Source organism: Eschrichtius robustus, chromosome 3 (genome assembly GCF_028021215.1).
Source record: "Eschrichtius robustus isolate mEscRob2 chromosome 3, mEscRob2.pri, whole genome shotgun sequence".
NCBI lineage: Eukaryota > Metazoa > Chordata > Mammalia > Artiodactyla > Eschrichtiidae > Eschrichtius > Eschrichtius robustus.
This window is the reverse complement of record NC_090826.1, coordinates 21337073-21350662: the sequence shown is the minus strand read 5'-3', so window position 1 is coordinate 21350662 and position 13590 is coordinate 21337073. Positions and strand designations below refer to the sequence as shown.

The window sequence follows — 13590 nt, the reverse complement described above, 5'->3', positions numbered from 1 at the left end:
CCAATCTGAGGCCTGGGCGGTTCCCCAGCCTCTGCTGCTCTCTGCCCCTGGGAATAAGAGTGTAGTTTTAGAAACACTTGCTCCAGGGCTAGAGGACAGACCCAGTGCTGTGGGAAATTGTCTTAGAGATGAAAATGGAATCAAGCCGGGCTGGTCTTAAAACTTTGCTGAGTCATGGGCCCCTCTGAGAATCTGACATATGTTCTGGTCCCTTTAGCCACTTTTGGTCAGAATCATACACAGACTAAAAGCCTTGTTTGAATCCTCCATTTAAGTTAATGAGAAACTGAGCCCCAGGGAGGGGCAAGGACTTGCCCTAGATCACATGGCAGAACCTGGGCTGGAAGACAAGCCCCCAGATCCCAGCAGCAGCCATAAGAGGCCTGTCCCCCAGGGAAAGGCCAGAGGGAAGGGAGGACACAGGTGGAATTGGGTAAATAGTTTTAATGTGTAACAGCAGGCCAAATGGGAGGACAAGACACCCCCAAGGCCCCAGCCCTTCTCCCATGATGCCCTTAGACCTGTGTGTGGGCCAGCCCCATGCCTGCCCCAGCCCTGAGGCCCACAAGTCCCAGGGAAGGGTGGGAAAGGAAGGTGGGTAGCTGGGAGCTCAGCCCCAAGGGTTCAGGGGGGCCAACACAGGGGCTAGTTGAACTTGGCCTTGGAAAAATCCATCTCTGGATGCTGATCCATGAACCTGGGGAGGGAAAGTAGGAAGAAGGTGAAACAGGCCATCCCTCTCCCCCAAATTAGTCCCTTTCTCTTAGCTCCCCACATGAAGTCTAATCTCTTTAGAACTCCTGAGCAACTTGGAGCCAGGCCAGGCAGGAGTGGGGCCCCAGGGACTCTCTTTAAGGCCCATTTGAGGACCTGAGGCTGGAAGCTGAGGTGCCAACACTGGCACTGTTTTTCTGTCGGTGACAATGACCGCCTGTTACCCCTTCCTACCCTGAGGTGGCCTTGCCCTCAAGATGACCTCAGCAAGTGATTAGGGGAGGCAAGCCAAGGCTATAAAGCCACAAACTTGGCTGGCTCATCCTGGAAGGGGCAGGGCAGCTCCTGTGTTCTGCTCAGTACACACTCGTTGCTGTCACCCAGGTCCAAGCCCCAGACACCTTCCCCAAACCCCCATCTCTCAGTTGCTCACTTCTTCAGAATCTCCTGTTTCTTCTGCTCATCTGAGGTGGGCAGCCCCATGGACTTCTGTCTCTGGTCGTACATCATCTTCTCCACCATGCTGCGGGTCTCACTGTCCAGGTCTGACAGCTGGGGGGCAGGCAGTGACAGGGATGGGTGAAGCTCTGGGGACACCTAGGCCCCTCACCTCCCAACCGAAGCTCCTCCAGCCAGCCAGGGCTCACCTTGGAGTTCTCAGGGTTGATCTTCTTGGTATTGATCTCGGGGTCACTGGACACCAAACGGCTCCACCACTCCATCTTGTTGATCTGAGAGGAAGAGGAGGACCACCGGGGGATGGGTGGTGGCTTGCTCTGTGCCCTGGGAACCACCACCCAACCCTTCCAGAACCAAACTCTCTCCCATCCACATCCTGCACTGGGGACCTGAGAAGGCCTGTACTGGGACCTAGGGTGCAAATGAACAAGACCTCTGCCCTCCACAGTGGCTGGGGGAGACAGACACGGAGACAGTCACAAATCAGCATGATAACGGAAAGAATAAAGTACAGAGGGAGGACTTCCCTGGTGGCACAGTGGTTAAGAATCCACCTGCCAATGCAGAGGACACGGGTTCGATCCCTGGTCCGGGAAGATCCCACATGCCGCGGAGCAACTAAGCCCATGCACCGCAACTACTGAAGCCCGGGCGCCTAGAGCCCATGCTCCGCAACAAGAGAAGCCACCACAATGAGAAGCCCGCGCACTGCAACGAAGAGTAACCCCCACTGGCCGCAACTAGAGAAAGCCCATGTGCAGCAACAAAGACCCAGCGCAGCCAAAAAATAAATAAATAAAATAAATGTATACAAAAAAAAAAAGTACAGAGGGAGATATTCATCCAGCGTGGAGGGAGAGGTCAGAGCAATACATGGATGGGCTAGGCCTTTAAGGACATGCAGTAAACCACATTAAAAACCAGGGAAGGACATTCCAGGTGGGAGGAAATGCAAGTGCAAGGGCACAGAGGCAGCCAAGGCCAGTCAGGTAGGCTGGGTCAGGTGGTATGTGCCATGGGACGCTTTCCTTGGACCCCTAGCACTTTACAGAGACCACATTCATTTACTGGTGTCTGTAATCCCAGCTCTCTGAGGGTGTAAGGGAGGGAACGTAGGCTTCCTCAGGGCACAGTTTTCTACGTGTTGTTCACTGTTCTCTCTCCAGCGCTTAGAAGTCTCTGGCACGTAGTAGGTGTTCAAGTATTTGTTGAATTGAATGCATGTACAAACCTAATGGAAAGGAAAAGGCTTTGGTACTAAGGACAGTTCCGATCCCAACTCCACCTCCTCCTAGAGGCAAAAGCCTGGGCAAATCTCTGAGCTACCCTTTTCCTGAGTCTAAAACTAGACAGACCTACTTTAAAAATCTTGTTGTGGGGATTAAAAAAGGTATGTCCATCAGGCCCCCAGCACGGTCTCCGAGTTCATGAGCAGCCCCCTCTCCCTAAGTCACAACACAGGCCAGGAGGCGGGGCTTCTCGCACCTTCTCCAGATGCACCGTCACCACCTTGCCGTCCTCGATGAGCCACGAGCTCTCCTCCACCTTCACCTCGTTGTAAAGGTCCCCGTCCACGATCGCCGGCTGCCCCTTGAGCCCCACCCGGAGGCGCCTCCGCTGGATGTCCACCACCATGTCCTTCCCCTTCAGCCGGAAGTTCACGTGGAAGGGCACTGCCAGCTGCATGGGGCAGGAGCAGTCAGGAGAGGCCCCAGGCTGGCTCCCTCACCTCCGCCCCAGCCCCTGCACTCACGTCCAGCTCCGACAGGGTCTGGGTCCAGCGGTAATTGGGCAGGTCCGCCCCATTGCCGAAATTGGGCTTCAGCTTCCCTTTGTCCTTCTCGTCCTCCTCCTCCTCCTCCTCAGCCTCCTGCTCACAGTTGGGGTGCTCGGCTACTTACCTGACAGACCCAGACTGAACCCCACTGGGCCAGGCCCAGGGCATACAGCCACAGAACAGTACAGACCTGGTCCCTGCCCAGTCCACGGCCCACTAGGAGCCAGAGGTAAAACCTGTTCTGATCTCTGCCTGAGAGGAGCTCAGATTGCTAGACCATGTGACAGCTGGGGGACGGTGACAGTCAGAGATGGACCCATGGGACCCACCCAGCTGACAAATGATCAACTTCCTTTTTCTGTGTCTGTAAGGTTGAGACCCTAGTCTCAGACCAGAACCTCTGCAAAGCCAAATGAGTGCCCCAAGGATTATTTGGGAAGCTGGACTCAGGTCAATGGGAGGAGCCCTGAGGGGAACATGCCCCAGGTGTGTCAGAGCAATCCACCATGAAGGGCCAGGCTGGGCCCACGGACCCCAGCCCACCCAAATGGTGCCTGTACAGGCACTGCCCTCCCCGGCTCTTGGGCTTTCCTGCCAAGGCTTAAAGCCAGTGGGTTTTGTTTTTTTTTTTTAACCCACTTTGGTCCAATGTGGAATCTTGAAGTATGGGGAGGATTCCCAAAGCTAAGGAGGGGCGGGGTGGGGAAGGGGAAGGCTTTCCAGAGAAAGGGAAAGGATGAAGAGTCCCCGGAAGTTCCAAGCCCCCTGCTAGTCCTGAGCAGCCCCAGTCCATCTCACCTGCTTCCCTGGTGAGCCGAGACTGCCATTCTTGAGCTGGGCTTCATGATTCTCTGCATCTTTTTTCTGTGGCAAAGGGCAAAACATTTGGCAAGAGGGTACCCACTTCTAGTGCCAATGGGGATCAGGGGGGCAGGGGAGAGAAGCCCACTCCTACTTGGTCAATTTCCAGCTGCAGCCTCTCGGCCTCCTCATCAGTCAGTTCCTTGATCTGGGGCCCAGAGGTCTCTGACTTGGCCTCTTTGGCCAGCCTGGCTGCCCGCTCCACTTTCTCCCGCCGCTCAGTCTCCTGCCGAGCTCTCTTCTCCCGCCTGACCTTCTGTGCCAGCTGGTTGTGGTGGTTGAAGGTCTGTGTGATAAGCTGAGGAAGAAAGAGAAGGCAATGAGGCATCAGGGGACGGGACATGTCCCAAGACGTGAGGCTAGTCCTATCTCTATTTGCTGAGTGCCTGGGCAAGGCATTGCACTCAGAACCTCAGTTTCCACATCTACAAAATGGCATTTAATACACACCTATATCATTGAGTTGTAATAAGAATACCTGCAAAGAATCTGCTTCAATAAACAGCGACCACTTTAAAAAAAAAAAAAAAAAAAAAAAACAAGGCAGTCCAGGGACTAAGACCCAACACTGAAGTTGGACAACCTGAATTCTAATCCAGGCTTTGTCAGGCACTAGCTATTGTATTTTTGGCAAATTACTTAACCTGTTAAGAGCTTCAGATTCCTTATCAGCAAGGATGAGTCCCTACCTCACAGGGATGTTGTGCAGACCAAATGATAAGTGCTCTGAAAAGTCCTTCATTATGGAGTGAAGCTGTTAGAAGCAGAACTCCAGCCTCAGCCCCTCTGAGAAGCTTTTCCCCAGCTCTCAGGCCAGAGAGACCTTTCTTGAGGGAAAAGGTAGTCTCCTCCTCTCCTCAGCCTGCAAGCTATCCATTTCAAATCCTGCCTCTCCCATGAAACCTTCCCAGGATGCTTCCAACACACATCCTGCTAGCTGGTCCTCCTGCTGCCCAAGAGCAACCCCAATACTGTTGCCACCTGTCTGGTTCTGTGGCCTTGAACAAGTAAACAACTTTGACACTTTCTAAGCCCCAGTTTCATCAGCTCTCATGACATGTGTCACCTGGCTGAGGCTAACTCAGTGTGAGCTGGTGGAGGGTGGGGAGAAGCACCTTCTCTGCTATGAAAATACAATGGGAGAAATGGTTCTACCTCATGTTTTACACCAGCAGCTCTCAGAGTGGGCTCCCCTGACCCACGGCAACAGCGTCACCCAGAATTTGTTAGAAATGCTAAATCCCAGGCCCCACTCTAGACCTACTGCATCAGAAATTCTGGGGATATGGCCCAGCAATCTGTATTTTTAACAAGCCCTCCTGGCCAATTCTCGTGCATACGTGAGAGTCACACCTACATTTGAGATCGTGGTCTACTCCTACCTGTGTGACCCTGAGGTCATCTCTCTGTGCTTCTATCTTATTATTTCTAAAAGCAGTCTTACATAGCTATTCTTTGCCTAGAGTGTCCTTGCCCCTACTCCCAGGTTGCCTGGCAAACTCCTACTCATCCTCCAGGACCAGCTCAAGCGTCTCTTGAATTTCACCTCTTCACCTTTGGCAGGCTCAGGAATTTACCCAACTCTGTGTCAACCCACACACCTGCAGGAGGCCTCACAGGGCACCCACCACATGATCAGTGGTCAACAAACCATCTTTCAAGAATCTCTGAACCATAGCTGGAGGGAGAAAGGGATCTGCAAGAGCTGAGGGGAATCACGTGGGCTCAGGGTCACTGGAGTCAGCCATGGGCTCCCAGATCTAGGGTTCTGCCAAATGCCCTGTGGCCTCTCATTCATTTGAGGCCAGTTCCTCCTCTTACCCTCACACCTCCAACCTCACGCCACACTGCAGTAGCTCCACGCTCTTCAAGTTTAAAGGGTACCAAAAGAACCCCCAAACCAAATGGGTTAACAAAGTGAGGTGTGTATAAGAAAGAAATGAGCCACCTGAAGGCCATTCTGCTGTCAACAGAAGGGATCAGTCATGGCACAATTACGCCAGCAGAGGCTGTTCCACCACAGGGCCTTGGTCCCAAGTCCCTAATCAGGACCTTGAACTCAAGCCATTTGCCAATGAGTGGCCAAGGGGAGGCGGGAGTGGGGCCATCCCCTCTTCCCGCTCCAGTGAATCATGTTATGTCCCATTCGTCCTGTTCTTTCCTAGCTCCTGGAGGTTAGATGAGGGCAGAGCTGAACCACCAGGCACAGTCAAGGCCAATCACAGCAGCCTCTGACCTCCTCCTCCTAGTCTCCTCCCACCAGCTTTACCCAGGCCCAGCCCCAGGTAGAGACCCCTGGGAGTGTGTAGCCTAGGCAGGAGTACCAACTGGCAGGCTGTCAGAGCCAAGCTTCTGTCACTGGACACATCTTTGGGAACCACAGACCAGCAGAGTGGGGAAGCAGTGAGGAGGGCTGGGCCAGTTCTAAAAGACAGCCCCCGACTGCTCAGTGGGCATACCTGAACACAGCGCTCCCTGACCTAGGCTGGGCGACAGGGGAGCAAAGGGTGGTTCCCACCGCCTGGCCGGGAGACCCCAGAGGGAAATTTAAGCTAAACCCAAAGGCATGAGGTCCTGAACCTGACCATAGGGTGGGGGGACACATCTGAGGGAGAAGACACACTCCTGTTCTAGAACTTCATATAAATGGAATCATTCAATATGTGCTCTTATCTGTCTTCCTTTAAAAGGCTGAATAATATTATATTATGTGTATATATGACATTTTGTTTATTCATCCATCAATGAACGCTTGGGTTGCTTCCACTTCTTCGCTATCATGATCAGTGTTGCTATGGGTGTACAAATCTCTCTTCAAGACCCTGCTCTCAATTTTGGGGGGTAGTCACCTAGAAGTGGGATTGCTGGATCATATGATAGTTCTATTTTTAATTTTTTGAGGAACTGCCATACAGTTTTCCACAGCAGCTGCACCATTTTACATTCCCACCAACAGTGCACCAGAGTTCCAATTTCTCCACATCCTTGCCAACACTTGGTGTTTTCTGGGGTTTTTGATAGAAGCCATCCTAATGGGTGTGAGGTGATGACATCTCATTGTGATTTTGATTTGACTTTCTCTAATGATTAGTTGAGCATCTTTTATAATAAAAAGTTTTGTTTTTTTTTTTAAGGAATTCCTTTATTTTTATTTATTTATTTCTTTATTTATTTACTTTTGGCTGTGTCGGGTCTTCGTTTCTGTGCAAGGGCTTTCTTCAGTTGCGGCAAGCGGGGGCCACTCTGCATCGCGGTGCGCGGGCCTCTCACTGTTGTGGCCTCTCTTGTTGCGGAGCACAAGCTCCAGACGCGCAGGCTCAGTAATTGTGCCTCACGGGCCTAGTTGCTCCGCGGCATGTGGGATCTTCCCAGACCAGGGCTCGAACCCGTGTCCCCTGCATTGGCAGGCAGATTTTCAACCACTGCGCCACCAGGGAAGCCCTAATAAAATGTTTTTAAACAGCTATGATAATTCACTTTTACCAGCAATGTCTGAAGAGTACCCTTTTTTCCACATCCCTGTAAGCAATTCTTAAAAAAATATTTTTGTCAGTTTGACCAGAAAAAAAAAAGGGCATCTCACTGTTTCTCTCTCCTGCATTTCCTTGACTACTACTGAATTTAAGCATCTTTTCACATGTTCTTCATGGAATTGCCCATTTTTCTGTTTATCCTTTTCTTGTCAATTTACAAGAGTACCTGCATATTAAATTGGCTATTAAATTTTATCTGTCCTCTGCAATGCATCTTTTCCAGATCTATTGTTTTTCAACTGACTTCATATGTCATTACGTCTCTTTTGCCACACATGTGTCCTATTTTGAAGAAGCAAACAGCTACCTTTTATTCTATAGCTTCCAGGTTTCTATCCTTGCAAGGTCTCCTCCACACAAGGTTATACATAGTTTCCCAGCTTTCCTTACTAAGCTCTTCTTGATCTGCAATTTATTTTTAGATATGAGTAAAACAGATGGTACAGTATGGTACACGTTTTGTTCTTTTACCAGTAGCCAGTTGTAGGAGCATGAATTATTAAATCGTCCTTTGCCTACTGAACTGAATTACCTACCTTATTGGACACATCTTAAATCCTCATACGTGCTAGACTTTTTCTGGATTCTCTATTCTGCTTCACTAGTCCACTCATCTCTTCCTATGTCAATAACATACTGATTAGATCATTATGGCTTTATCCGAATCCATAATGCCTAGCCCCAAAGCTATAAAAGCTAAAAGTATTTTTCTATTTCTCTAAGTTTGTAGCATGAAGGTATTTACAGTCATTTACAGTGGGAGTCATATCTCCCACTTGGTATAAATATTGATACACATTTCTCTGTAGAAATATTAATGTTTCATTGCATGCTGCTGCTCCTGACCCCTGGACTGGGGTACTGTACGTAATGTACAGTATATGCACTGTATTCCCTCCTAAAATCCAATGAATTCTAAATCCCAAAACACATCTGGCCCCAAGAGGTCCAAAAAAGGGTCTGTGAACTTGTATCCTCATGTGCCAGCCACACTATATGACCTGTTTTTATCCTTAAAACAGCCCTGTGAGGGAAAGATTATCCCCTTTTCCAGGGAAGAAAAATGAGGCTCAGAAAGTGATTCACCCACCACCACACAGCTGTCAAGCGGGAAGAGGGGGAGACCAGGATTCACTCACATCTGCCTAGCTCCAGAGAACATGTTCTTAACCAACGCACTTGGAAACGATGCATCTGGTGGCCCGGTGCACAGTAGGTCCCCAATACAAAAAAGTTACTGGTGTTACAAATGGAGACCAGGCAGGAAGGCTAGACAGGTTTCTGCCTGCCTGAGAGTCGGACCAACCTCCTGGGAAAGAGCTGACTCTAAGGGAGCAAAGAGCCAAGGAGCATAGCAAGGTCTAAGAGGGACCAGCAGACATCCAATCACAGCAGTGACACCATCATGCCCGTGACACCTCTGAGACACCACTTCTCAATATTATTCATCTCTCTCCCTTCTGCCTGCTATCTTACTCATCCTTCACACCTCAGGCACCTCTTCCTCATCAAGTCTTCCTTGAGCCCCCAACCTAGGTTAGTCCCCATTTTATGCTCCCAGGACTTCTGCCCTAACACCCGTCACTTCTTCATTGTCTTTTTTTTTGGGGGGGGCGGTTTGTAAGGGGGCTACACTGTGAGATCCATGAAAACAAAGACCATTGTCTGTATTCACCTCTATAATCCCGAAGGGTTTGTCATAGTAGCTAACACAGGCAAAGTGTTAAGTGCTCAATAAACATTAGTTTACAAATGAATGAATGCAGATATTACAAGGTCATCTGGCCCACAGAAAAATGGGAGGTGCAAGTACTAATACAGAAAGAGTATTTGAGCCACAAAGGGTCCTACAGGTCAGGGAGTCCACCTTCTTCCATTTTACAGATGTGAAGATTAAAAGGACCAGAGAATTGGTGGGAAATCAACCAGGCCACACAGCTAGACCAAGAACCCAGGACTCCTACTCCAGGCCAAAGTGTCTGTAACAGAGTAGCCTCAGACCATCAAGACACATTATCAAGCATTTCAGCTTGTTAGAACCCTGAAGCCACAGAAAGCAGTTTGCAAAATATCTCCTTCTTGTTATTATGTCTCTTAAATTTAAGAGAAAACAAATATCAAGATTATAAAAATCATGGTTCAGTGAGGTGACATGATTTACCAATCTTCAAAAACATAATCACAACCTAAGGAATTAGAAGATGTTCAAGGTATCAGAACCCATACCACAAAACACAATTCTCAGGAATCACCTCACACCAGTCAGGATGGCCATCATCAAAAAGTCTACAAATAATAAATGCTGGAGAGGGTGTGGAGAAAAGGGAACCCTCCTACACTGTTGGTGGGAATGTAAATTGGTGCAGCCACTATGGAGAACAGTTTGGAGGTTCCTTAAAAAACTAAAAATAGAGCTACCATATGATCCTACAATCCCACTCCTGGGCATATATCCGGAGAAAAACATGGTCTTCAAGGATACATGCATCCCAATGTTCATTGCAGAACTGTTTACAATAGCCAAGACATGGAAGCAACCTAGATGTCCATCAACAGATGAATGGATAAAGAATATGTGGTGTACACACACACACACACACACACACACACACACAGAGGAATATTACTCAGCCATAAAAAAAGAATGAAATAGTGCCATTTGCAACACCATGGATGGACCTAGAGATTATCACACTAAGTGAAGTTAGTCAGAGAAAGATAAATATCATATGATATCACTTATATGTGGAATCTTAAAAAATGATACAAATGAATTTATTTACAAAACAGAAATAGACTCACGGACACAGAAAATAAACTTATGGTTACCAAAGGGGAAAGGGGAAGAGGGATAATCCAGGAGTTTGGGATTAACAGATACACACTGCTGTATATAAAACAGATAAAAAACAAGGACCTACTGTATAGCACAGGGAACTATATTCAATATTTTATAATAACCTATAATGGAAAAGAATCTGAAAAAGTATATATATATATATATATATATATATATATATATATATATCTGTATGTTTGTGTGTATGTGTATATATATATGTATCTCTGACTCACTTTTCTGTACACCTGAAACTAACACAAGATTGTAAATCAACTATTTCAATTTAAAAAAAAAATTTTTTTAAACCCTGCAATTCTCAAATCCTTGAACTTTTGCTCACAGCATCTGGGAAGACTGGGATAGCCGGCTTTGAGTTTTCCTATATCTGTCTTCTAAGCTCAATTTCTAACATTTGCCTACTCTCATCTCCCAGCTAGGTAATTAGAAAAAACCTCAATGGAAAAGGAACCAAAAAGCATGGTGTCAGGGGCAGAAGGCACTTTTACAACAGACTCTGGCTCCAATCCTGGGTCTCCCATAACTCAGCTCAAAAATTTGGACAACCTGGCTCTCCCAAAACTCAGACCAATTTCCTCACTTGTAAATGGGGATAGTAACATCTGCCCCTCTCAAACTTCTAGAGGACCATGGGGATAGGGTAGATAAAGCACTTGGCAAGGAGAGGGGCTTCAATAAATGACAGCTTGCTTCCCTTCCCCGACTCTTTGCCCTTGGCATTTTACTTCTGCTATAGGTTATTATTATGCCAAAGGAAGGCCAAGTAAGCTCTTCTTCTGGAGAAACAGAGCTGCCCAAGGGACAGTGGTCCCCAACACTCACCTTCTCTGCCATCCCCTCTTCTCCTCCAACGAAAAAGTCCGTTTTGCGTCGAAGGAAGCTGAAGAAAGTGTTCACGAGCTGAAAGAAGACAAAGACCAAAGCTGTAGAGATGCCACATTGGGAGCCCCTCACCTACACAGAAGCTAACTTCCTTAGTCTAGGAGGGAACTTGGGACTGGACTGTTTCACCCCGAGCCTCCCAACTGAGAAAACAGGCCCTGACTTAGTCACTTCTGCCAGGAAGCCTAGCCTAACCTTACCTAGATCACCTGAAAGGCAGATTTCTCATTTCTTGTGTGCATGTGTATATGTGTTTCACATTTTTTGTGGTGCTAGAAGCAGCCTGAGGATATCGGACACTGCTCTGCATCCAGGGCTTGAAACACCTGGGATCCAGCTTTCCTCTCCACAAAATAAAAAGCCCATCCAGAGTGGCACTGGCTGAGTTACTAGGGCAGACCTAGAAGGAGGGGAACAAATGAAGCCACTTCAAAGAAGGTTAAGACCAACTAACTCTGGCTGGGGTATCAGTGTAGCCAAGTCGTTTAAGAGCATCGGTCTGGGTATCAGACTGATATACATTAGCTCTGTGGCCTTGGGAAAGTTTCTTAACTCCATAAAACAGAAACAGCAGCAGGGCCTATTTCTAGGGATATAGGTGAGGATCCTCTGTGAGGACCAAAGGAGGTAATGGAGGTGAGGTCCTTAGCAGTGTCTCGCCCAGAGCAAGAGACCCTCTGCGGGAGAGTGAACTCATCACAAGCAGGCACTGTGAACAATGACTTTGTCTACATCCCCAATGCCTAGCACCAGATCTGACTCAGAGTACATGCTCAATAAAATTTTTGCTGAATGAAAAGACCTAGTAGTGCCCTAAGATTAGCACATATAACTAAGCTCTTTTATTTGCCCAAGTGAGTGGTTCTAAATCTGACGCTAGAATTTATCTCAATGGTTTCAATTCCTGCTTCTAGACACTTTTTCAATTCACTCAAAAATGAACTCACTCCCAAATCCAACTGTGTCAACAATTTAGGGGGGTGGGGGATGGGAGCCTTTCACATCTCCAAATTAATAGCACTCTTCCCACCTCAAAGGGCTTAGGAGTCCTTGGTCACCACAGGCACCTAAATGAGAGAATGGGAATGGAAAGCTCCATGAAAACATGTCCCCAGAGAGACACAGAATCAGAAATGGTCTGTGGAAAGCACACACTGGCCTAAGGATTCTGGTCCCCTCTAGGTCAGGACCCTTTTGGATGATCTTGGGCAAGTTCCTTCAGTTTCTTTATAGAAAGACTGATCTTGATAGGCTTTTCTACCTTTTGAACTTTCCATGGTTCAAAAAACCAACTCCAGAATCTCGACTAGTTGGTCTTTATCCTTCATACACTACGTGGTATTGGGTCTGGTCACTACGCATGAATTATGTTCTTGCACACATCAATCACTCAACAGATACTTGTTGAATGTTCAGGCCTGATTACTGAGAATTCCTCACTGTCCTTCACTTCAAGACACTACTCTCCTACAAATACAGGAAATAAGGATTCGTAGCTCTGTCTCAAAGAAAGAAACTGAGGCCTGGAGACGTGGAACGGTCTCAAGTTGGTAGGTGGTGTAGAACAATTGTGAACACAGGTCTCCTATTCCCCCATTCAAGCCCTAAAAAGACCACGTGTTAATATCACCCCCCACCCCCCCCCCACACACACCGCACACATTCTTCCGCTCCTTCCAAGTCTTGGTACATGCAAATCTCAATGTCTAGAATAGTTCATCCTAAAGGATGCTCTTCGGGAGCGGCCAGCAGAAAAGAAACGGGGCCAGAAGTATGTGGGAGAATAAGGGGGGGGCGGGGAGAGATCCCAAGACTCCGGGTCTTTTCCAGGGGCGGGTGCAGGGACGCCGGAGCTGCTAAGACAGGAACTACTGAGGGGCCCCAGGGTCCCATGACTGATACGAGCGCAAGACTTGCGGCAAGGAGGCCAGGCCGGAAGCTGGAGTGCAGTAAGAATGTGGGGGGGATCCCAGAGCTCACGAGGCCCAGGGGTGTATCTCGGCCCTTGAAGGCAGAGAAGGACGGAGAGAGCGTGGCTGGGGCCCCCCGGGGGGGCCAGGCCGAGCCAACGCCGCACGGGCCGTTACCTCCTGCACGCCGCCCTCGTGCTGCTGCGCCATGGCCAGCAACATGCCGTCGAACCGATCCTCCTCCTGCTCTCCGCCCATCGTGCCGACCGCTAGCTACGCTCCGAAATCTGAGCTCCGCACACGCGTCCCGCGCTCTCCGGTCCTTAGGGTCGGGTCCGGTCCAACCGCTCTAGTCCTCGGCCTTCCGCAGCGGAGCCGGAAATACGCACACGCCCTGCCGCCCAGGCCCGCCTGCTAGCTCTCTCTTCCCGCCTCTCTTCCGGCCTGCAGCCATTGACCGCGCGGCAAACAGCCCGCTTCGCCGGCCATTGGTCGACTTGCTAAGCCAATTAAAGAGCTCGTCAGTGAAGCCGTGGGCGGAGACGAGGGCCCCGGAGTTTGGTGTGAGTTGCTATGGTCACCAGACGCTTTTTA

At 48.9% G+C, this 13590-nt stretch overlaps 1 protein-coding gene across 1 annotated transcript; it reads right to left on the bottom strand.

The window, feature by feature from the left end:
• Positions 1-429: 429 nt before the first annotated feature.
• Positions 430-13370, bottom strand: NUDC (nuclear distribution C, dynein complex regulator). The gene is made up of 9 exons (XM_068539242.1): positions 13174-13370; positions 11027-11104; positions 3906-4109; positions 3749-3814; positions 2927-3043; positions 2659-2853; positions 1362-1445; positions 1148-1266; positions 430-697 (listed from the first exon to the last, which is right to left on the bottom strand). Exons 1-9 carry the CDS (start codon positions 13252-13254, stop codon positions 646-648), a joined length of 996 nt encoding a protein of 331 aa, XP_068395343.1. The 5' UTR covers positions 13255-13370; the 3' UTR covers positions 430-645.
• Positions 13371-13590: the final 220 nt, after the last annotated feature.